Source organism: Mustela nigripes, chromosome 9, assembly GCF_022355385.1.
Source record: "Mustela nigripes isolate SB6536 chromosome 9, MUSNIG.SB6536, whole genome shotgun sequence".
NCBI classification, from domain to species: domain Eukaryota; kingdom Metazoa; phylum Chordata; class Mammalia; order Carnivora; family Mustelidae; genus Mustela; species Mustela nigripes.
Window position 1 is genome coordinate 21569843 of NC_081565.1, and position 23910 is coordinate 21593752.

Sequence of the window (23910 nt, forward strand, 5' to 3'; positions counted from 1 at the left end):
GCACATAAAATGCATCCTTACTCTAGGATTCTCTGTGTTGACATAACTTTTCTCTGCTTAGAATTTCCAAAGAAGTTTTTGACCAGGGAAACTGTAGAACTGAAGCCCTGAAATTCTTTTTCCTCAGAGTAGGAAGCATCTGGTGGTAGAACGTGACACCTCATCGAGAAATGAGGGCATTGAGTTGATCGAGCTAGATCAGTCCTAGAGTGGCCGGCTGCACTGTAGTCTGTGTGCTTGGTAGCGTTCTCTCAGAGGTCACTGTTCCCGTGCTTCTCGTGGGAACTCTCTGCTCTTTATTCTCTTCTTAGTCCCCAGATTCTTAGTTGTTTTCCAGTTTATATTAAACAGAGGAAAAGGCCAAAGGGAACTAAGACAGGTCCAATTCCATGTTGAATGCTTCATGCCTGTGAAACATGTCAAAATTTTTTTGCTTTTTTAAAAAAATTTATTTGAGAGAGAGCAAGCGAGCATGCGCACAAGCAGTGGGGAGAGGGGAGAAGGAGGCTCCCCAGTGAGTAGGGAGACTGATGCAGGGCTCAATCCCATGATCCTGGAGTCATAACCCGAGCCGGAGGCAGATGCTTAACTGACTGGGCCACCCGGGCGCTCCTAACGTGTCAAAATTTCTAAACCAAATGAAAAAAAATCTGAGGGGAACATTTGGGTGGCTCAGTCGGTTAATCCACTGCCTTGGGCTCAGGTCATGATGCCAGGGTCCTGGAATCGAGTCTCACATCAGGCCCCTTGCTCAGTGGGGAGCCTGCTTCTCTCTCTGCCTCTGCCTGCCCCTCTGCCTGCTTGTGCTCTTTCTTTCTCTACAAATAAATAAATAAAATCTTTAAAACAAAAGTACTGAGGGTTGCCTGGGTGGCTCAGTTGGTCAAGTGGCCCAACTCTTGATTTTGGCTCAGGTCGTGATCTGAGAGTCATGAGGTGAACCCCCACACTGGGCTCTGAGCTGGGTGTGGAACCTGTTTGAGGTCGTCTTTTTCCTTCTCTCACTGCCCCACCTTCCTTCCTCTCTCCCCCACTCTGCATGCTGTCTCTGCCTCCCTTTCTCAAAAAACATTTTAAAAATTTGAGGATATACTATATAGAATTTTCTTAATATCTGATGTTTGAAATGATTTCAAACTCATAGTGCAGTTTAAGAATAGCATGAAGAACTCCTGTTCTCATTTGGATTATTAATGTGCTGTTGAAGCTCGCCAGCTCTTCATGGATCTCTGAACTTCTATATGCTTTTCTCCAGATTTATCAAATTTTACCATTTTTACAACATTTTGTCTTTTACCGGAACCCCTGGAGAGTAGCTCGCAGACACCGTGTAATTTAACAGTGCGCAGAGGAGGTAGTAATAAAGTGTAATGGCTGCTGTTCATTGCACCGCTGTCACATACCTGGTGTCCGCTGGAAGCTTTATGTACGTTACCCTCCTGTCCTCCTTACAGCCTGGCGAGGTGGGTGATGGTATCAGGCCCGTGTTAGAAAGTTGAGGCTTGGTTTAAAGAAGTGTATGTAGCTGGTGAGAGACAGATAAGAATTTGCCCTGAGATCTGTGTGGCTTCAGTCCATACCCTTTTCCTCCAGATATTAAAAATCCGTGCTTAGTGGCTCTGCGGAGTGTGAAGAGGGCATCGTGAGGTTGGAAAAAGATCTTCAGGTCTTTCTTACATTCTCCGTTTCCCACTCTTCCCCACCCCCACCCCTCCCCACCCCCCACCGCACTCCACCAGGTTAGTTGAGAGCAATCCAGGCAAAAGAGGAAAAAGAGCATGTTGACAGACAAGATCTGAGACAGCCTTTTTGTGGAAGTGGATGTTTTTGGGAAATGTTCTCTGTGACTCATGGCTGCTGTTTCCGTTGTTGCAGGCCAAGCAGATAGAGCTGCAGTTCACCATCGGGGAAGCCATCACCAGTGCGGCCATCGGAACCAGCTCTGTGGCTGCCCGGGACGCCTGGCTGGTGACGGAAGAAGAATACACACCCCCTGCTGGTACCTTCCTGCTCAGCTAATCCTCTCCTGGTCCTCAAGGAACCCTTTCTGGGCTTGTTACCACATTTGAGGCAAAAGAAAAAAATTCATGCGTTCCATTTTAACTCTTTCTTAGCTATTTATAGATGTCTTACCAGTTTGGTTCAGTCAAGAAAAATAGTTGGTTAAAGGAGAGTGAACATGACAAAATGAATGAGAACTTCTTTTTTTAGTTCTTTGGGAAGCAAGGGAGTTAGCGGTGTGTTCCCTTCAAACTTGTGCTCTTTCCCAGAGGCTCGGGGCACGTAGCCCGTTTCAGAAGTCGAGGCATAGTTACATTTCCAAGTCACGTGTCCTGTCATCCTTTATTCACATTTATCACAGTGAAGCCTCAGGTCTTCTGCTCGCGCTCCATGTCCCTTTGCAGTGAGGGTGCGCTGGCTTCAGTGACCGCGTGGGTGAGGGAGTGTGTAGTTTCTGACATGTTATGTATGGGTCCTGTGGTCTCGTATGTCTTGCGCTTCTGAAATGGATGATTATCAGTTCCTTCAGTGACCTAAACACCTTAACCTTTTAGACCTGAGTATGTTCTAGGATTGTTGCATGAAAATCTAATTTTTCAGGATATTCTTTTCATTTATTTGAATTGATTTTATCATCCCTTTTCCCCCCACAGGAGCCAAAGTGAATGATGTGGTCCCCTGGGTATTGGATGTGATTTTAAATAAACATATCGTCAGCCCCAACCCACACGTGAGGCAAGCGGCCTGCATCTGGCTCCTTTCTCTTGTGAGGAAGCTAAGTACCCATAAAGAAGTGAAGGTAAGCCACACTAGAAATGTGCTTGACACTGTTGGGAACCATCTTTGAAGTATTTATGACTAAAAGGCAGTAGGGAAGCAAGTGTATGAAGATGAGGGCCCGTGCTGATAGTGAGGGCTATTAGCCTGTAACAGTTATTTTGAAAGAAGCTGTGCATGAAGGATGGCAGCCGGATGTACATTGGCTGGAAGATGATTCTGAACTTTAAGGCATAAGGTCAGGCTATCAGAATGGGAAGGCTGAGAGTACACATTAGACTTCCTGTAAGTCTGCAACCTTCAGGTGAATTGGCTGACTTCAGATGTAGCATAATAGGGCATGTGGCTCTCTCAGGTCAGAAGAGTCTTATGAGGTGTTGTATGCCCCAAGAGGAGATTCTTATTCTTTCTTATCTTCCAAGACAGTAGCGTTTGTGTTCTAAACACCTGTTTTTTTCTTTCAGTCTCACCTTAAAGAAATTCAGAGTGCATTTGTTTCTGTTTTGTCAGAAAATGATGGTAAGTTATTGATAAATATTTGATTCCCAAACTTAATTAAGCTTGTGTTTTAAATTTAAAAAAATCTAGATTAATGAACATAAAGGAAAGAACACAGGAAAATCTAGTCTTTTGGTTGATTTGATTAATTAGATCATGTTCCTTAGTTTTGCATTTAAAAATGGAGTTGACTGAGGATCGCTGGAGGGGAGGGGTATGGGGATGGGGTAACTGGCTGATTGACATTAGGGAGGGCATGGGATGTAATGAGCACTGGGTGTAATACAAGACTGATGAATCACTGATCTCTGCCTCTGAAACTAATAATACACTATATGTTAATTGAATTTAAATTAAAAAAGATCGAAAATGAAAAAAAAATAACGTGAAGGCCTTCTTTAATGTTAATATATATAAATAATAGCTTCTTTCTGTTTCTTGTTCCTTTCCTCTTTGTGATGTAAACCAGGAGAGAGCAAATGTGTTAGACAGTTAAATAGTAGCTTTGTTTTATAAATTGTCTTAAACATACAGTCTTATATTGACTTTTTATTTAAAAAAAATTGGAGGTGGGTATATCAAATCTGTGAGATTCTTGTACTTTTTATGCGTGTGACTTGTAGTTCATAGAGCATTAAGGCCCAGCAGGGTTGACTTGATTTGTGAGTTGGATCTTTTGTGAATTCTTATTTACAGGGATCTTTGGTGCCATGTCCACTGTGAGGTGACATAATACGTTTTAACAAAATAGGCAGATTGATTCTGTTTTCATGTCTTTACTTGGAGATATCATTTTGGATTTCTACTACAATTTTAAAAAGAAATACGACAATGGCCAGAAGACACGTTTTTCTTAAAATAATACTATTTTGTCTGACTTTTGTGCAGAACTTAGCCAAGACGTTGCTTCAAAGGGCCTTGGGTTGGTGTATGAACTGGGCAATGAGCAAGACCAGCAGGAATTGGTTTCTACCCTCGTGGAGACGCTTATGACTGGCAAAAGGTACAGTAAACTTGTCCATTTCAGATTTAAACACATACAACAAGGTTTGTAAATACTGAGAATATGTAGTGGAAGAAGGAAAATTCAGCATTTGATGTTCCTGTTTATTAAGTCTGTAGATCCAAGTCAGTGATTGTTATGTGGTGGGTAGCAGTTTAATTATTCAGTGTATACTGTTTAGACAGTGCAGTGAAGTAAACCAAACTACTGTTCAGAAATAGGCCAGTAGGTCAAGCTTTGAAAGTTGAATGATCTCAGGACAATCAAGGCTTTGGATTATAATAATACCGTAAATGCTGTTGGCTAATTTAGTCAGGAAAATGGAGATGTAGAGGGGAAGCTTGCATGTCTTTCAGAGTCTGACTTGTGAAGAGGATGAGAGGGGCAGTCATTCTTGTAATTGGTTACTGCTTTATGTTGCCTGCCTTGCAGGGAGGATAGTTTTTAATGGCTGACCACATTTAATTCAGTTTAAATTGATGTGGAATGTCTTTACATCTCTTTTGTTCATCTGAATTCTCAGGCTGACTGGAAAGGACTTAGTTGACTTTTACATGTTGCGCTATGGCATTCTTGCTGTGGAGTTTGATTTTGTCAGTCTATAAGAGAAATGAATCAATTAGTTGAATGCTGGTATGAAAAATTTGAGGCTGATACAAAGTCTTAACTGTTGTTTTACTTTAGAGCTAAACATGAAGTTTCTGGGGAGACCGTGGTATTTCAAGGGGGAAGCCTTGGCAAAACACCTGATGGGTAAGTGTGCCAAACCCACTGATCAGTCATCAGTAACACCTTCAGTCTGTGAACAGGCACACATGACACTGATTTCCACCCTCCTAGGAGATATTTGTTAGTTGAAGAAGAACATTTCTGTGGAGAAAGCACAGTGTCTCAGATTGGGGTTCTTGGGAAACAGACTCTGAGATAGAGTTTTGTCTGCTGGAAGCTGCCTGAAGAATGCCCCAGGCTCATCACCTGGGGGATTGAGGAGGCAGGAGAGGCCCGATGGCCTGAGGAGGAGCTGACCTGCTGCCAGCACTTAAGCAGATGCTGACCCCTAGAACATGTCCCCTCATTAGGCTTTATATTCCCTGAGTGACTAGCCATTGGTGGTAAGCTGTTCTAGGGGAGGACCGGTCCTTGGACTGGGGGCTGTTCCACTAGCTCCCAGCCAGCTGAGTCATGAGGGGCCGCCTGGCAGCACAGCTCGGCATCGGCTGCACCTTGGTTATTAGGGGGCAGCTCTGGTGGATATTGTGGGGTCCATCAATTTAGCACTTCAAATTAATTCCTAGAGCCTTACCTCCTTTATCTTATCATTATTCTATTGTGGCTACACTGATGGTTTTCCTCTAAACACCCTCAGGTCAGACTGTGCAGCTGGCTGGGCTTTGCTGTGGTGTCACATAGAGCCCTGCTTCCGTACTGTCTGCAAAGCCAGAGAGCAGCTGTTTGTTCTTTCCTTGACTTTCTCCCATAGCTCACTATTTCCACATAGAAAATTATTTTTGTTCCATTTACTCTCCCTGTAGACTTTTTCTGAGTTTTTAAAAAGTGCTTTCTTTTCAAAGAATAACTAATACAAATGATCTGGTATTTGAGTAAATATTATTTGTTCAGAGGAAAGTTAATAGGACTCAGAAGGCGTTCTCAAGATTGCGTGCTGCGGTCCTACAGCTTGTATGGACTCACAACAGACTCTGAATAGCCAGAGCCATCTTGAAAAAGAAAATGAAGCCCAGAGACATCACACTTCTAGACTTGAAGCTGTATTACAAAGCTATAGTAATCAAAACAGGATGGTACTGGCACAAAAATAGACACATGTATTAACAGAACAGGAGAGAATATCCAGAAACCTGTTATTTTATGGTCAATTAATCTTTGACAAAGCAGGAAAGAATATCCAATAGGAAAACGATAGTTTCTTCAACAAATGGTGTTGGGAAAACTGAACAACAGCATGCAAAAGAATGAAAGTGGACCACTTTCTTATCCCTTCCACAGAAATAAAGTCAAAAAGGATTAAAGGTCTAATATGAGACCTGAAACCATAAAAATTCTGAAAGGGAATACAGGCAGTATCCTCTTTGACATCAGCCAAAGCAACTTCTTTCTAGATATGTCTCCTGAGGGAAGGGAAACAAAAGCAAAAATAAACTCTGAGGACTACATCAAAATAAAAAGCTTTGGCATGGTAAAGGAAACAGTCAACAAAACTAAAAGGCGGGGCGCCTGGGTGGCTCAGTGGGTTAGGCCGCTGCCTTCGGCTCAGGTCATGATCCCAGCATCCTGGGATCGAGTCCCGCATCGGGCTCTCTGCTCAGCGGGGAGCCTGCTTCCTCCTCTCTCTCTGCCTGCCTCTCCGTCTACTTGTGATTTCTGTCTGTCAAATAAATAAATAAAATCTTTAAAAAAAAAAAACAAACTAAAAGGCAACCTATGGAATGGAAGAAGATATTTGCAGATGACTTATCTGATAAAGGGTTGGTACCTAACATATATAAAGAACAGATACAACTCAACACCCCAAAAAACAACCTAATTTAAAATGGGCAGAAGTCATAAACAGATATTTCTCCAGGGAAGGCACACAGATGGCCCCGACACACATGAAAAGATGCTCAGCCTCACTTATTAGGGAAATGTAAATCAAAACTACAATGAGTTGTCATCTCACACCTGTCAGAATGACTAAACTCAACAGCACAAGAAACAACAGGTGCTGGCAAGGATGTGGAGAAAAAGGAACCCTCTTATACTATTGGTGGGAATGCCAGCTGGTGCAGTCACTGGGGAAAACAGTATGGAGGTTCCTCATAAAGTTAAGTATGGAGCTACCTGTGATCCAGCAACCATACTACTGGGTATTTATCCAAAGAGTTCAAAAATACTAATTCAGAGGACTACAGGTGCCCTTATGTTCACAGCAGCATTATCTATAATAGCCAAGATACGGAAGTGGCCTAGCTGTTCACTGGGATAGATGAATGGATAAAGAAGATCTGATGTGTGTACACACACACACACACACACACACACACAATTTTTCAGACATAAAAAAGAAGTCGTGCCGTTTCCAACAACATGGATGAGGCTAGGATTATAATGCTAAGGGAAATAGGTCAGAGAAAGAGAAATTCTGTATGATGTCATTCACATGTGGAATTTAAGAAACAAAATATGATTAAATGGGAAAAAAGAGAGGGAAAACCAAGATGGAGACTCTTAACTATAGAGAACAAACCGATGGTCACCAGTGGGGACCTGGCGGGCTGGGTGAGATAGGTGATGGGGATCAGGGCGGGCACTTGTGTTGCACCAGTGATGTGTAGAAGTAGAATCACTATGTTGTACACCTGAAACTAATACAACACTATGTCAACTAACTGGAATTAAAATAAGAACTTAAAAATGACTGGGGTGCTGTAGCTTCGAGAAGACTTAGGGATGATACAAGTTGTGTTTAAGGGACTTTCCTGATTCTGAGAGAGATTGGTGCAGAAGGTAACAAGGAATTACTAAGCTGCCTCCTGGTGGTGTGGGGGTGCTAGGGCAGGATGAGGGCTCCACCTTGGTAGGAGTCCCAGGGGCCTTCAGGTCACTTACCTCGCCTTGTCAGTAATTGAACTAGGTGACTTCTTATATTCCTGTCAACGCATTCTCTTCCTCGGTGGATGAGATTGAGAACATAATTTAAAAATGTCTCCCTAATATTGGTATTGGCGACATAACTTTTACTAGGCTGGAGACAGAGAGATACATTGGATATTTTCTGTTTGTTTGTTTCCAAGCCAGGGCCTCTCTACTTACAAGGAGCTTTGTTCTCTGGCAAGTGATCTCAGTCAGCCAGATCTGGTGTATAAATTTATGAATTTAGCCAACCATCATGCAATGTGGAACTCGAGGAAGGTAAGTTGCTGTCACTGAACGGTTTTTATTTTTCACTTCCAAACTAAACCTGCTACGTTGGCTGACCGTGGTGATTGATATGCAGTAGGTTTTGTAAAAGCCTGGGATTAGAGAAAACCAGACCACCACATGGCCACTGTTACGGCTAAAGCTGGGACACTCAGGGACAAGTCTGGGGGGAGAATTTTATGATCTTCATGGATTTACTGTGTTAACATTTTGCCAAAGTAGTTGTATCTGAGTCACTTCAGCAGCATCTTATTTTTTTAGGGTGCTGCTTTTGGTTTTAACGTGATTGCCACCAGAGCTGGAGAGCAGCTGGCTCCTTTTCTGCCTCAGCTAGTTCCTCGTCTTTACCGTTACCAGTTTGACCCCAACTTGGGCATCCGACAGGCCATGACGAGTATTTGGAATGCACTGGTCACAGACAAATCAACGGCAAGTATCTGGAAACCGTTGGCCAAGATTACACATGGGATTTAAACCCAATGCTCATCTTTCTTTGTGCTTCATATGCTTACTTGTTTAAACAAAGAAGCTTTCTTTGATTCCTTGCTTTTTCCTTTCTTTCAAGATGTCAAAGATACTCCTGGCAACATTTATTAAAATCTCAAAAATGGAAATAAACTAAATGTCCGTGGGGTGGCTGGCTAAGGAAGTGACAGGATATTCACACGAATGGAATACTGTGTCAATGGGTGCTGTCCATAGAGTGGAAAACAGGTCACAGTTCTGCCTTCAAGGAGTTCACTTTGTTGAGGAGCTAGACAAGGAAACAGGCGATTACCATGTATGGTTTCCTCTCTTGGTTTTCTCTTACCTGGCTGCTTGTCATACTTGATTCCACTTGTAGAGGGTAAGGTTTCTCAAGGGTTGCCTCTGAGTACCTTTCACTCTCCCAACTTTATCTTTTGAGGTCAGCAGTTCCTGTGAATATAAATGGCAACTTTTTTTTTTTTTTTTAAGATTTTATTTATTTATCTGGCAGAGAGATAGAAAGTACAAGGAGGCAGAGTGGCAGGCAGACGGAGAGGGAGAAGCGGGTTCACAGACTCCCCACTGAGCAGGGAGCCTGTTGCGGGGCTCGATCACAGGACCCTGGGATCATGACCTGAGCTGAAGGCAGCTGTTTAACCGATGGCCTCCCAGGCACCCCTGTAAATGGCATCTTAATTGTGATGGTTCCCAGCCGCAGACTGTCCGCCCGGACGTGACTTGGCGTTCCTGACCTGCACGTCCAGCTGCCTGCTTCTTCTCTCCATCTGGATGTTGTTTCATGATACCTTTGACTTGACATGTCTAGAACAGGACTTTCCCTGCTCTTCTCAACATTCATCCATTTACCCATGCCAGGAAACTTGATACCTTCTTGATTTTGGTCTGTTGTGCCCCTACTTTCAGTTATTTCCAGTAGCAAATTCTGTTGATTCTGCTGCCAAAGTATCCCTTGAACCCACGATCTTCTTTCCTGGTGAACATGGTGTCATCTTTCTCTTTTCTTTGTCTGCCTTTATTTAATCGGCAGTAAAAGTGATTTAAAAAAAAAAAATGGGATTGTGCCATTTTGGGTTAAAATTCTTTAGTGACTTCAGAGTTGACTTTAAGTAAACTCCACGATCCATACCTTATCTTTGCAGTCCCTGCTCATGATGTGGCTCTTCTTCTTCTTCAGTTTGGTGTCAGGTTGAGTGTGCCCCTGGTCAGGGTGATGGGCACTTGAGGGTTCAGCTTTGAAGGCCCCAGGAGAGTATTTGGTACTGTTGGGTCAGTCAGGATCTCCTAGGCCACTTAAATGTACAGATCTGAGTCTGGTGCACAGGCGGAGGCTCTTGAGATAGGCGTATCCTCTCCTTATGAGTGAAAGGACATAGATGAGATTGGTTTTTGTCGGTGGATAGATAAGGTAGTGTGGAAGCGTGGCTGAGACTGCTGTGGAGTGTGTAGAAAACTGGACATAGGAAGATAGCAGTCTGTTAAATCTTAGGTGAGTCATTTACTTCTCTGTCTTGCTTTTCTTACAGATAAGTGAGGATAACAAAACTTTCCTACCTGTATGAGTAAAAAGTGGAAAATCTTTAAATTTTTTTCTTTTTTTTAAAAGATTTTATTTATTTATATTTTCAGAGAGAGAGTGTGCACACAGGTAGGGGGAGGGGCAGAGGAGAGGCGGGGGCAGAGGGAGAAGCAGACTCCCTCCTGAGTGTGGAGCCCATGGTGACTAGATCCCAGGATCCTGAGACCATGACCACAGCCAAAGTCAGACACTTAACCCACGGAGCCATCCAGGTGCCCCAAGCCTTGAGTTTCGAGGTCCTTCAGATCAATATAAAAACTGAGCCTATCCTCAGGTAATTGTTATTACCAGATTTGCTAAGTGTATATCCAAACAAAACAGGCTTAAAAGATTCAACTCACCTTTTGTTCTGAGCCGTCATAATACTTCTTTATGTGCCAGACACTACATGTTACCTGGGATATGAAGACAAGTCAGACACTCTCCTTGTCCTTGGGGTCTCGATGTGATGGAGCAGTGTAGTTGTATACGGTCTGATACGACATGCTTAGGAAGGTGCTGTGGGAACAGAGGAGAGCAGGCCAGTCTTCTCCATGAGGCAACTCCTGATTTAAATCTTGAAGGACAAGTAGGAATTAGCCAGGTGAGCAAGAGAGGGTGGGGGATTGCAGGGAGAGGTACTATGTATCAAGGAATAAAGGTACGATAGTACATGATACCTTTGGAGCTAGGTTGGAGCTAGATCAGAGGGCTTTGTGTCCATGCCTGGGTGGTTGGATTTTATTCTTGTGTCCCTGAGGAAGACAGGAGAATCAAGTTTGTGCTTTAGAATCATCATTCTGGCAACTGTCAGCAAGCAGAGTGGGGAGAGACTTGTGGTCTGAGATACCCGGAGTCACTTAGGCATTACCTACAGAGACATGGTCAGTATGGTTGAGAGATTAACATTTTGACTGTTGATGAATTTCACATTTTAAATATTGTCCTTTTTCTTTGACTAGGTGGATAAATATCTGAAGGAAATTCTTCAAGATTTGGTCAAGAACCTTACCAGCAATATGTGGCGAGTTCGAGAATCCAGGTACCATTTTTGGAAATAGAAGACTAGTCAAATATAACTGATTTTTTCCCCCCTCAAATTTCCAAGCTTTACACTGTATGCAAAATGAACAAATTAGTGCTACTGAAAAGCGTATTTTTGGTTGGGTTAGAGAGTTCGCTCTACTTAACTATTTAAAACTGTTAAAAAAAAAAAAACAACTCTAGTCAGTGGTTTTCTAAATTGTCTTAGTTTATATAAGCATGGCATTAAAGAAGATCACTTGTTAAATTGGTAGACATTCAGATATATACTGTCATAAATTTGTAGGGTGTCATTTACTTATATATTTATATAACTTATTCAGTGCCTGTTATATACTCCACATGTGCTACGTGGGGTATACTGGTAAATAAAAAATAATGTATCCTCTCAAAGAGGCTGTATTGTAGTTGCGAGATGCAGACATCTGATGAAAGTCAGTGCCACATGCATCTGGGGTGTTTGAGGCACCAAGGAGAGAATAGGTGTTGCTGTCTAGGAGTGGAGGGTAAGAACTGGAAATATAGGCAGAATCCATATTCCTGTTTGGTATGAATGTTTCATTGTAAAGATGGAGCTTTCGTGATCATAAACTTGAAAACTGTATTGTTTATTTTCAGCTGTTTAGCTCTGAATGATTTATTGAGAGGAAGACCTCTAGATGACATCATTGATAAACTTCCAGAAATTTGGGAAACTCTTTTTCGGGTACAAGATGATATCAAGGTATTACAGAAATAAGTCTGCATTTATTCATAGAATAACTTTGATTAGTAACTATAATTGTTAAAATATGTACATTGGATATTTCAAAATTCATTCTCCAGACAATTTTAAGAGACTATAGTTTTCCTTCCAAAGTTTGAGTCTTGATGTGTCTGTGATGTTCCAAGGTTGGGTATCCTTAGATCTTAATTGAATTTCCTTTTTTTTTTTTTAAAGGTGGCTATACCTTATCTTTCAATAGAGATTTCATGATGTTATTGATTAGGACAGATAACGGTTTGGAAATAATCCACGCACCCTCTATTTGATCAGTTTTATAAATTGGATCAGTTATTCCCATGTAACATGACCAATCCCTTTGAGTTTTTCCTGGGCAATCTAAATTTTAGATATTTTGATATCTCACCATTAGAATTAAGCACTTTACTTTCCTTTTCCTTTTGCTTTATTCATTAGAGATTTTTAGAAGTCTTTTAGAATACTTACATAGATGTTTATATGTTTGCATTATAATACATTTAGTTTCTAACCTGTTATAATTTTTTAAAAAAAGATTTACTTACTTTTTGAGATGGAGATAGAGAGAAAGAGAGATGGGTGTGGGGGAGGGACACAGTTAGAGAGAGAGAGAGAGAGAGTCCCAAGTAGACCCTGTGCTGAGCTCAGAGCCCCTATGTGGGGCTCAGTCTCCCAACCCTGAGATCCTGACCGGAGTCGAAACCAAGAGTTGGGCACTTAACTGTGCTACCCAGGTGCCCCTAAACTGTTATACTTTATAGCCATATTTTTGAGAGGTGAGAATAGGTCATACATAAAAAAAATATGTGGCCATTATAATATGTTCCTTGATGGGGGAGGAGCCTAATGAAGCACTGTTTTCTAGCTGGTATTGAAAGTAGGATTTTTCACTAATCTATATAGAGACATAGGCAGTTAAATACACATTGTGGGGTGGACGGGAATGAAACTAATGCTTGTCATGCCATACTTTTCCCCATTTTTAGGAATCCGTACGGAAAGCTGCAGAACTAGCTTTGAAAACTCTGAGCAAGGTGAAAACTCTTATCTTAACTTTGGGAGTGAAGTGGGGCAGGGCAGTCTGTGACCAGGGTGACAATGACTTTTTTTTTTGTCATATAAGTTGACATAGAATTGCAGTGACATGAAGTAATCAGCTTCATGCTATAGTTCAGTGTTCGCACAGTGAATGACAAGCTAGGTGCCTTTATACTAGGATACTAGGGTTTTTAGCATAGAATATGTCTGGTCTCTTTATATGGTCAGCTTCTGTGGGCCTTTACATAAGGTATGACTTGCACTTGACGCTGAAGAACACATTAGTCATTTAGATCCAGCCCACAGCTACCTCTTCTCTTGTTACTGCTATGGTTTTGTGTTCAGCTGCCTTGCATGTTTATGATTTATGAGGCTGGCAAGCTTTTTGAAACTAGTTTCTTACTTGAACTTGATTTTATGGTATTTCTGGGATGCCTACATTCTAGCTGTCTGGGCCTGCCATGGATTACATCCTTAGAAAGCAGTAAAAACCGGGTTTGAATCCAGGTGTTTCTTATTCCCGATTTGCGTTCTGGCCACCGTGTTATGCTGCCACCCAAAGTTCTTGATGATGATAATACCTTAAGCCTTCTGCGAAGTGCTTTCTTATAAATGTTCGTACTTCTTTTTCAACTATTTCCCATCTCACCAATGACAAGACCAAAGCTTAGAGAGTGGAAGGCATTGCCCAACTCCTTGTTAGGTGTTGTTTCTCCCGGAAGTGTCATGGAAAGTTGATTCACTTATTCTTTTCTATGGCTATGGGAAATAGAAAGTATTTTGTTAGATGAGTGCTTTATTGGGTAAGAGGTCAGTTTCACTAATTTCTTTGCTCTGTTATATGTAAGGTTTGTGTGAAAATGTGTGACCCCGCCAAAGGAGCAGCTGGCCAGAGAACCATTGCTGTCCTTCTGCCTTGCCTTCTGGACAAAGGAATGATGAGTCCTGTGACAGAAGTCCGAGCCCTCAGGTGTGCCTTTTATCTGCTGATAAAGTGAATGGATTTACTTAGTTTCTAGCCATTCAACAGAAATAGCATTTCTCTGAGTGTTAGATTCTTCAAAGTATGGAGAAAATAAGCTGAGGAGAATACATTGAGGTGACCCAAGAGCATTTGTGAAAAGTTCTGAGGCAGAACATTTTCTCAGAAACAAACATTCTCATGGGAACCTTGCTTTGGACCAACATGCTGCTGTTCTGCTTTGACCTTGTGGAAGGTGTGTTATTGTGTTGCTGTCGGCATCTTCCCTCAGCAAGCATGTCTTTCTGTTATGCCCCAGGTCCTTGGGAGGTTGCTTATTGGTTATACCATTTAGTAATGTTTCATAGATAACTAGGTTTAAAATAAACTACCAGTTGCAACGATGAAATACTGAAAAAATACACTCACATGGTTAGACATATTATGGCTGTTTGATAAATTTCAACAGTGAAAGATTCTAGTCTTTTTTTTTTCTTTTAAACTAGAGCCTTGGAGCGCTTGGGTGGCTCAGTGGGCTAAAGCCTCTGCCTTCGGCTTGGGTCATGATCCCAGGGTCCTGGGATTGAGCCCCGCATCTGGCTCTCTGCTCAGCGAGGATCCTGCTTCCCTACCTCTCTCTGCCTGCCTCTCTGTGATCTCTCTCTCTCTGTCAAATAAATAAAATCTGTAAAAAAAAAAAACAAACTAGAGCCTTATTTAGGAATTTTTTTTTTTTAAGATTTTATTTATTTATTTGAGAGAGTGAGCAAGAGAGAGCACGAGAGGGTAGAAGGTCAGAGGGAGAAGCGGAGTGCCTACGGAGCTGGGAACCGAATGTGGGACTAGATCCCGGAACTCCAGGATCATGAACTGAGCTGTAGGCAGTCACTTAACTGACTGAGCCACCCAGGCGTCCCTTATTTAGGAATTTTATCTGTCATTTTATTTCACTCTTAAAATTAGATCAAATTAATAATACCAGCAATATTTCATACTGATTGTAAGTATTTCTTACTGCTATTAATAAACTAGTTGATAAGGGAAGGTTTTTTAAAAAAAATTAATTATTTTAGAGAGAGCAACTGTGTGTGTGAGCAGGGGAAGGGCAGGGGCAGAGGGAGAGAGAGAATCCTGAAGCAGACTCCTAGCTCAGTGTGGAATCCGACACAGGGCTGGCTCCTAGGACCCTGAGATCATGACCTGAGCCAAAACCAAGAGCTAGTCGTTCAACTGACTGAGACACCCAGGCTCCCCAAAGTTTTTTTTTTCTTCTCCAAAGAATTCACATGATAAAGTTAAGATATTACTGTTTCATTGACCTCCTTAAAATAATCTAGGGTAGTGATCATTAGTGGCTCCTAAATCCACTGGTCAAATGTTGTTGAAAACTTTAAATGGATGGTCAGGAGAACCAAACTTGAATTCACGGACCACTCAAAGAGCACAGGAAAAGACAAGCAGACATTATATGCATCTTAATATGATGGAATAGAACATGTACACCTCTACCTACAAAAGATTCGTGGTTGAAAAAAAAATTTTGAACCTGAACCTGATTTAGCCTGAAGATCTGTACAAGGGACAGAGGAACATTTTAAATGACATCATTGAAATACAGTTAGTAAGGACGAATAAGTTATAAGGAAAAAGAGGAAGGACTGCAATATGTGAGTGGACTCTGGATCTGATTCCAACAAACCAACTTAGTTGTTTGTTTGTTTTTGCATTTTATGTATTTTCCGAATGAGAGAGGTTGGGATTTGGGGAGGGTAGGAGGGAGAGAGAGAGAGAATCTTAAGGAGACTTTAAGGCCCGCATGGAGCTCAATGCAGGGCTCAATCTCACAGCCCTGAGATCATGACCTGAGCCAAAATCTCGAGTTGAATGGTTGCCTCACTGACTGAGCTGCCCAGGTGCCCCCCAACAAACCAACTCTTAAAGATATTTGTGAAACAGAAATTTGGATATCAAATTATATGAAAAAAATTACTAATATTTTCTAGGTTTGAAAATGGTATTTTGAGTACAGTAAAGAATTCTTGCCTCTTAGTGACACATAGTAAAATTTAGTTAGGGGGATACTTCAAAGTAATATGATATGGAGCAGGGAAGTGTGCTTGTGTGTGTGGAGGAGGTATAAATGAAACAAAATTGGTATGAAGTTGCAGATGCCTGAACCGGGTAGAGAATATGTAGAATTTCATTTATGATTCTCTCTTCTTTCACATATGCTTGAAAATTGCTATAATATAAAATAAAGAGAAAAACAGTGCTAAGAGCAGACACTGGAACCTTGTTAATGTGTTCTTGAGTACAAGAAACTACAGAATGTCCTCATGACTAGATTTGTAGAGCTTCTGATTTTTGTCAAAAGGACTTAGGAATTGTATTCTATGTGTCTGTAGCATTAACACCCTTGTGAAGATTAGCAAAAGTGCGGGAGCCATGTTGAAACCACATGCACCAAAACTCATCCCAGCTCTGTTGGAATCCTTAAGTGTACTGGAACCCCAAGTTCTCAATTATTTGAGCCTCCGGGCTACAGACCAAGAAAAGGTGAGTTGATAGCACAGTCATATTGGTGAGTCTCAAGGAGGAAAAGCCCTGCTAAGGTACTGAGTTCCATCTGAACAATTTTTTCAGCGACCTCAGACATCTGCCATGATTTGAGTGATACTTCCACCACTCTTGAAATAGCTCGACACCTGTGACTACATACAGTGTGTGTTTGGGAGGTGGAAGGGAGCATGAGGAGGGCTCACATACCGTTTTGAGAATTGGATGAAAACTAACACTTCCATTCAAAAAAATGCATTTCCATTTATTTAACACAGTTTTTTGTACATGTTTATGTGTTTAGGGGTTGGTTTTCCACCTTTTGAGTCCTTCTGTGGACCACTCTTGTCCTACAAGTAAAGAGGATTTGTATCTAGACTTTGGCATGGTCCAGAATTATTCTGCTTTTCAGAGATACTGTAGTTGCCTCGACGGGTCAAAGTTTTTTGTTTTTTTAAAAATATTTTATTTATTTATTTGACAGATCACAAGTAGGCAGAGAGGCAGGCGGAGAGGGAGAGAGAAAGAAGCAGGCTCGCCACTGAGCAGAGAGCCCAATGTGGGGCTCGATCCCAGGACCCTGAGATCATGACCCAAGCTGAAGGCAGAGGCTTTAACCCACTGAGCCACCCAGGTGCCCCTGATCAAAGTTTTTAAAAAAAAATTGTAGATGAAACATTTACTGTGGAAAAAGTAATGCAGAAGGGGAGAAAGTAATCCCTGAGGAGCCCCATCCCCTGCAAGGTACCCACTATCATTAGTCTCCTGGGTCTGTTTTGAAATTCCTTTGCACAAACCCAGAATCCTTTTGGGTACAAACCCAGACAAACACACTAATTTGAAATTGACTGTGAATGTTGTTCTGCACTTGCTTCTGTTACTGACAATATATCACATCTGTACATAGAGCTCTTCCATTCTTTTTAGTGCATGCGTAGTATTCTACAGTGAGGTGATGTCACATTTTGGCCAGAGAGATTATGCAGCATCAAAGGTTGTTCCTATTCTGTCTCTTCCACACCTTTGCCAACATTGGATAACATAAGTCTGATAGGCAAGAATCTCATTATTCTAATTAATACCTTCCTGTTACCAGGGCTGTCCTTTATCTGATTGTATTGTATTAGTCACTTACATTCTGTGAATTGTGTTTCTATTCCATGCCGGGTTTGTACTTGTTGATGTTTTTACCTTGGTCTCTGTCTGTTAGGACTATCATGCCTCTGTCGTGTAGACTGCCAGTGCTTTCTCTCAGTTTGCTATTTGGTTTTTGACCTTGGCTAAATTATTCTAGTAGCCAACCCTCTTTCCCTGTGCCTCTCATGTTGCAGTTTCTTCTCCATTCATCATTCTTTGCTTTTCAGCAGTGGACTCGTCCTGACTGGGTTCCCACAGCATGTTTACTAGTGCTGAGAAACAGGAAACAGAGTCTAGCCCAAACTTTGCAACCTTAGGCCTGTCACTTCTGTACCCCTTCCTTTCCTCATTGACTGCGTGTGGACAGTTAACCTCTCCTGCAGGGTCATCATTAGACTGAGATACTGTCGTAGATGTGGAGAGCCTGTACAAAGTTAAAGCAGAAAAACATATAACATTTTTTATTGGTTAGATAGTTTTTTTTTCATTTAGTTTTATTTTTTTGGCATTCCAGGATTCATTGTTTATGCACCACACCCAGTGGTGCAGTACATGCCCTCCTTAATACCCACCACCAGGCTCATCCAACCTCCCACCCTCTCCCCTCCAAAACCCTCAGTTTGTTTCTCAGAGTTAGATACAATTTTTAAATTATATTTAAATTTATTTAGCCTATTTATTTAGAAATGTATTTAGCCTTTTCGCATATTTAGTGGATGGAGAACTGAGGCTCAGGGACCACACTGTGTTAATTTCTAACTGCGGTTAATTTCTAACTCTGGTCTGAATTTCTCACCTTCAGTGGGATGCTGTCTCCATAGGTAATTGTTGAATCTAGTTTAAAAGAAATTAGAGTTGTTGGACTTAAATTTGAGTTTGCTTTACCTATATATTATTTTTAAAAAATTTCCTCTGGCAGTAAAGCCCTTTTATGAGGGGTGTGTGTGGGTTCTTCTTAATTGATTGAATATGGTGAGTGACTTGAATTTGTGTCCTCAGGCTGCGATGGACAGTGCTCGCCTCAGTGCTGCCAAATCCTCTCCCATGATGGAAACAATCAACATGGTCAGTGCCTAATGTAGTAAGAAAGTTTGTGTATTTGCTTACCTCAGAGTGTAATTTTTCAGTCTTCATGGCCCATTAAGTGAAATAGAGATTTAAGGGAAGAGTCAAACAACTATTGACCTGGTTTTTTCTTAGTATAGTTCTAGTCCTTTTTTTCTTCTAGATTATTAAATGGAATAAATCATTTTCCAGATACTAGAATGTATTAGTCCACATTGTGAACAGTATATTAAGTATATTAAAAGGTTCCTCTTGAAATCTTTATCTCTTTTGGCCTGCCTATTTAGAAAGGTTCAAATAGTTGTCTCTGCCTGAGCATGGTCTTTGAGAGGACCTAGGAAGGTGTAAGCTGGAGGCGTCCAGTGCAGGTAGGGAGCATAAAAGATAGGGAAAGAAAAGATACTGGAGTCTGGAACTAGGGGTCACTAAAGTCTAGAGCCAGCTCTGCTGTGCGTACATACCCCGGAGTGGTTAGTTGACAACTTGTGAGCTCTTGGAAATTTTATTGTTAAGAGATCGCAAGCCTGGACAAGAGAAGAAGATACTTTTAGTGCTAACTGGGGGCCCGTTACCAAAATTTGGTCTAAGGATGTTACATGTTTGTTGGATTATCGAGGGGAAAGGGAATCTTAAGTAAATAGGAATGGTTAGTAAACGCCTTCTGGATATGCTCATTAATAATAGAATATATGTCACTGCATTTTTTAAAACACAGTGTGACAGATTTTGCTAAGAAGTTGACTTTAATAAGATGGTTTGGTCGGGCAGGCCTGCTGAAAGTCTGTTTAGTTCTGTGTTTTACACTAAACATGAATTGGTAAGGTGGAACAGTAGGCCCAGAGAAATCCTTTCCCTAATTTATTTTCTCCTTTAGTAAGTCAGAGTTTTTCATGATTTTTGTTTATCTGATAGAGCCTGTGAGCTGGGGGAGGGGCGGGAAGGGAGGGAGAAGAGCACGCGGACTCCATACCGAGCGTGGGGCTGGGCTCGGGGTCAGTCTCACGATCCTGAGATCATGCCTGGAGCCGAAATCAGGAGTAGGACACTTCACCGACAGAGCCACCCAGGTGCCCCAATTTTTGTTTTAATGTTGAATCACCGATGAGTGGTTTTTCTGTTTGTAGTACAATGGTGGTTTATATGCTGCAATCAGTGCAAAATGAAACTGGCAGTTTTTCACTTCATGTCAAGTCCAGTGGGTACATATTTGACATAGCAGCTTTTAATTGATGATGCGGTAGTGACTTCATCATTTTCTAAGGTTGACTTTATGTTTATTTTTTTCCCAAAGTGCCTGCAGTATCTTGATGTGTCAGTGCTGGGTGAGCTCGTTCCTAGATTATGTGAATTGATCAGAAGTGGTGTGGGTCTTGGCACGAAGGTAAGTAAGTGTATATTTCATAAGAGGAACTTGCATCTTCATTAGTGGGGGCCACAAAAATATAACAGCCATCATGTTTGAAATTCATACTTCTCTGTAGAACTTAATAAAATACATTAACCATTTTGTTTCTCTGGTTGCACTAATAACTTAAAATATGTAACTCACCAGAATAGAAAACATGTGACTTACTCAATAAATAGTGTCTGACTCTTTTAGCGGGATCCTTTCTGTTCCCTGGTTTCCAGGTACATGCCCTCGGGGTCCCCGCCATGATCAGTCATTAGTGGAAATGCTTGTTTGGTATCAGGGCAGGACGGTCGTTTTAGGTGGTGATGGGCATTTTCACGGGGGCCAGCAGGTATTTGGCTAGAAAATTGTCTTCCTGTCCAAGATCTTTCAAGGATCAGACTTCTGTCCCCGCACTTGAAAGACCAACTCACAGTTTTTCTCTTGACAGAGTTTATACTGCTTGTGTTTTAACATCTTAGCATTTTAGATCAGGAGAAGGTTAAAGATCTCCTGAAGCTTAGCACTCAGAGGTAATCGCTGTTAAGAGTCCGCAGTGTTTTCCTCCAGTGTCTTTTCTGTGCACGTGTCTGCTACAGCGGCCTCTTTTTCATGGCCAGAGGGGTAGGTACTCTCTCATGTGGCTGTAGCATCATTTATTTCAGTCCATCAGGGAACATTGGATTTGTTTCCAGCTGTTCTGATATTAAACAGAGCACTGTGATGAATGTCTTTGGACACATCTGAGGCTGTTTCCTTTGGTTAAATTTTTAGAACTGGAGCTGTTAGAACAAGGATGGCCAAGTTGTCCTGTGTGACCCTCCCAAAAGATTGTATTAGTTTTCTTTCTTCCTCGTAGTGTATGTGAGAGCACACGTCCTCCTGCTGGAAGAAAAATCTTCGCCTTGCTAATTTAAAATGAGGCCCTTCCAGTTTCCAGATTGAGTCGTGCAGGCCCTGTTAGGCTTCATCTATTTCTCATCTTTAAATCACTGACACCTAAGAGACAGGGTTGAGAGACAGAACGTTGTGACCATCACATTTAGACCTTTGCCTTTGTAACCCTGTAGGGAGGCTGTGCCAGTGTCATTGTGTCATTAACTACTCAGTGTCCCCAGGACCTAACACCTTACTCAGGTGAGTTCGTCAAAACCGTGTGTGCTCATACATTGGTATGGCCGTGTCTTGTGTGACAAGGTTTTTTAAAAAAGTTAAATAGCATTCAGACAGGCTTGTGATCTTCTATATGGTTTTTCTCCCTTTAAACTCCCCCTTCTGCCTTTGTTTCTCTGTTTGCAAGAGGTGCAGCTAGGATCAAGTTTAGCAAGTTTAGCGAATGTTCACTGTTTTATAAGTATTAGACTAATTCTTACTGGTTATAAGGAGGTGAGAGTATCTCCCATTTTGTAGGGTTTGTTTACCGTTGATACCTAATTTTATGTCAGCAGTTTTCTCTTCTTGGATTGGCTCCTTGATGGCGCTAACGAACTTTATGTATCTAGCTCTCTCATTTTTGCAACTTGCCCACAATATTCTAGAGGCAGATTAACGTTTAATTTTGAATCGGGCAAAAGGAAGCAAGTGGATGGTACACACGTAACATACAAGAGTTCTAAACTAGTAGGGAATAAATCAGATCCTCATCACAGGGTTAAGTTTCTTTTGGTCCTGGGACCAGAGCAGAACATTTGGCCAACCAAGTATCAGATTTTTCTTCACTGTTTCTGACAGGTAAACTCATGAGTGCTTTGCTTAGTGGCCTGACAGATCGGAACAGTGTAATTCAGAAATCTTGTGCTTTTGCCATGGGCCATTTAGTTCGGGTGAGTTGAAGCTCTTATTTACTTATTTATACTTTGATAGTTATAAGGAAATAAATGGGGGTGGTTTTCTTTTTCAGACCTCACGGGATAGCAGCACTGAGAAACTCCTGCAGAAGCTTAATGGCTGGTACATGGAGAAAGAAGGTACCTTTTTTCCTTCTCTTGTATTTTTTTTTTTTTAAAGATTTTATTTATTTATTTATTTGACAGAGAGAAATCACAAGTAGATGGAGAGGCAGGCAGAGAGAGAGAGAGAGAGGGAAGCAGGCTCCCTGCTGAGCAGAGAGCCCGATGCGGGACTCGATCTCGGGACCCCGAGATCATGACCTGAGCCGAAGGCAGCGGCTTAACCCACTGAGCCACCCAGGCGCCCCCTTTCTTTTGTATTTTTATTTTATTTTATTTACTGAGGAGTTACTTGTTTTAGAGAGAGCGAGAGAAAGTGCGCTCGTGAGTCAGGGGACAGAGGAAGGGGGGAGAAGCAGACTCCCAGCTGGGCTGGGAGCCAGAGGAGGGGTGGGGCTCTCTCTCACCACCCTGAGATCATGACCTGAGCTGAAATCGAGTCGGACTGTTAACTGACTGAGCCACCCAGGTGCGCCCCTCTGTCTTTTTTAATTTAGATGTTAATAGTCTAGTAAAACAACACAAATCAGGTCTTGCCATCTGTGAGATCATGTGCTTTGCTGGGAACATTTGATTGATGTTACTCATTTGTTTGGCTGTGGTACCAGCTGAGCAAGGATCTGTGTCAGTTACCCTAACAACAGGAAGTAGAAAGATGAGTGTGTTTGTGCTCGTCTTCAGAACCCATCTACAAGACCTCTTGTGCGTTGACCGTCCATGCTATTGGACGCTACAGCCCCGATGTGCTGAAGAACCATGCCAGAGAAGTGCTGCCTTTGGCATTTCTGGGCATGCATGAGATCGCTGAGGAGGAGAACTCCGAGAAAGAAGAGTGTGATTTATGGACGGAGGTGTGGCAGGAAAACGTACCTGGTTAGTAATCAGTGCCTGTGAGTTCATCCTGTTTCTTAAGAACTACAGCTGGAGTTCTGACTCCTCATTTTCATTTCTAAGTTCATTTCTAAACTTTCACTTCTAACCTGTAGTTACTTCCCCAGGACCTTAATGGTGTGTGTCCTGTCTGGTTTTAAGCCTGTGCAAATCGCTGCCTTCTTAAGGTGGATGCTAAGCTCGTCCCTCTCCTTCCTCAGTGCTGTCCATGTGAGAGAATAGAACTTCTGCTCAAGTGACGTAGAGCTGTACCGATTTGATTTGGGAGTGACTGGTGATTTTCTGTTGGCGTAGAGTATTATTTTAGAGTGGTGCTCCTTAATTCTGTACTTCACCTTCACATGTGTACATGGATGACGATCACTTGCATGACACTCTCCTGTGGGCATATTCAAGTTCATAAAGTCCTACTGTTGTAAAGATACATCACAACACGACTCTCTGTTTCTTTCAGAGAGTGGTGGGATCTAGCCGTTGAGAATTACTGCTTTTAGACTGATGGTCATTGACTTTTTTTCAGATTTAAAAAAAAACCAGTTAATCCTTTTTGTCACTTAAAAGTTGCTTTAATTTTGCTTTTCATAACCTAGGTTCCTTTGGTGGCATTCGGTTATACCTGCAGGAGTTGATTACCATTACCCAGAAGGCTTTGCAGTCTCAGTCATGGAAAATGAAAGCCCAGGGTGCAATTGCCATGGCATCCATTGCAAAACAAACCAGCTCCCTAGTACCTCCATATCTGGGAATGATACTGACCGCATTACTGCAAGGCCTAGCTGGAAGAACATGGGCAGGAAAGGTAAAGGAACCATTCATGCCCAGTTAAATCTAAGGTATCCTTAAAGGATTATGACTTCATCTTTCATTTTCTATAAAAATTAGAATCTGGTTTT

The 23910-nt window shown here is 41.8% G+C and overlaps 1 protein-coding gene across 4 annotated transcripts in view; it reads left to right on the forward strand.

Annotated features, from left to right (window-relative positions):
* The window catches only part of ECPAS (Ecm29 proteasome adaptor and scaffold), a 97654-nt gene that overhangs the window by 65556 nt on the left and 8188 nt on the right, over positions 1–23910 (forward strand). For all 4 annotated transcript variants that reach the window (XM_059411081.1, XM_059411080.1, XM_059411082.1 and 1 more), the window contains 19 exons: positions 1876–1999; positions 2655–2800; positions 3243–3297; positions 4165–4279; positions 4964–5032; positions 8074–8191; positions 8462–8629; positions 11207–11286; positions 11907–12012; positions 13017–13064; positions 13917–14038; positions 16435–16585; positions 18722–18787; positions 20079–20168; positions 21248–21314; positions 21909–22000; positions 22078–22144; positions 22808–22999; positions 23608–23816. In XM_059411081.1, the coding sequence (XP_059267064.1) occupies positions 1876–1999; positions 2655–2800; positions 3243–3297; positions 4165–4279; positions 4964–5032; positions 8074–8191; positions 8462–8629; positions 11207–11286; positions 11907–12012; positions 13017–13064; positions 13917–14038; positions 16435–16585; positions 18722–18787; positions 20079–20168; positions 21248–21314; positions 21909–22000; positions 22078–22144; positions 22808–22999; positions 23608–23816 (2085 nt within the window). The remainder of the gene's footprint in view (positions 1–1875; positions 2000–2654; positions 2801–3242; positions 3298–4164; positions 4280–4963; positions 5033–8073; positions 8192–8461; positions 8630–11206; positions 11287–11906; positions 12013–13016; positions 13065–13916; positions 14039–16434; positions 16586–18721; positions 18788–20078; positions 20169–21247; positions 21315–21908; positions 22001–22077; positions 22145–22807; positions 23000–23607; positions 23817–23910) is intronic.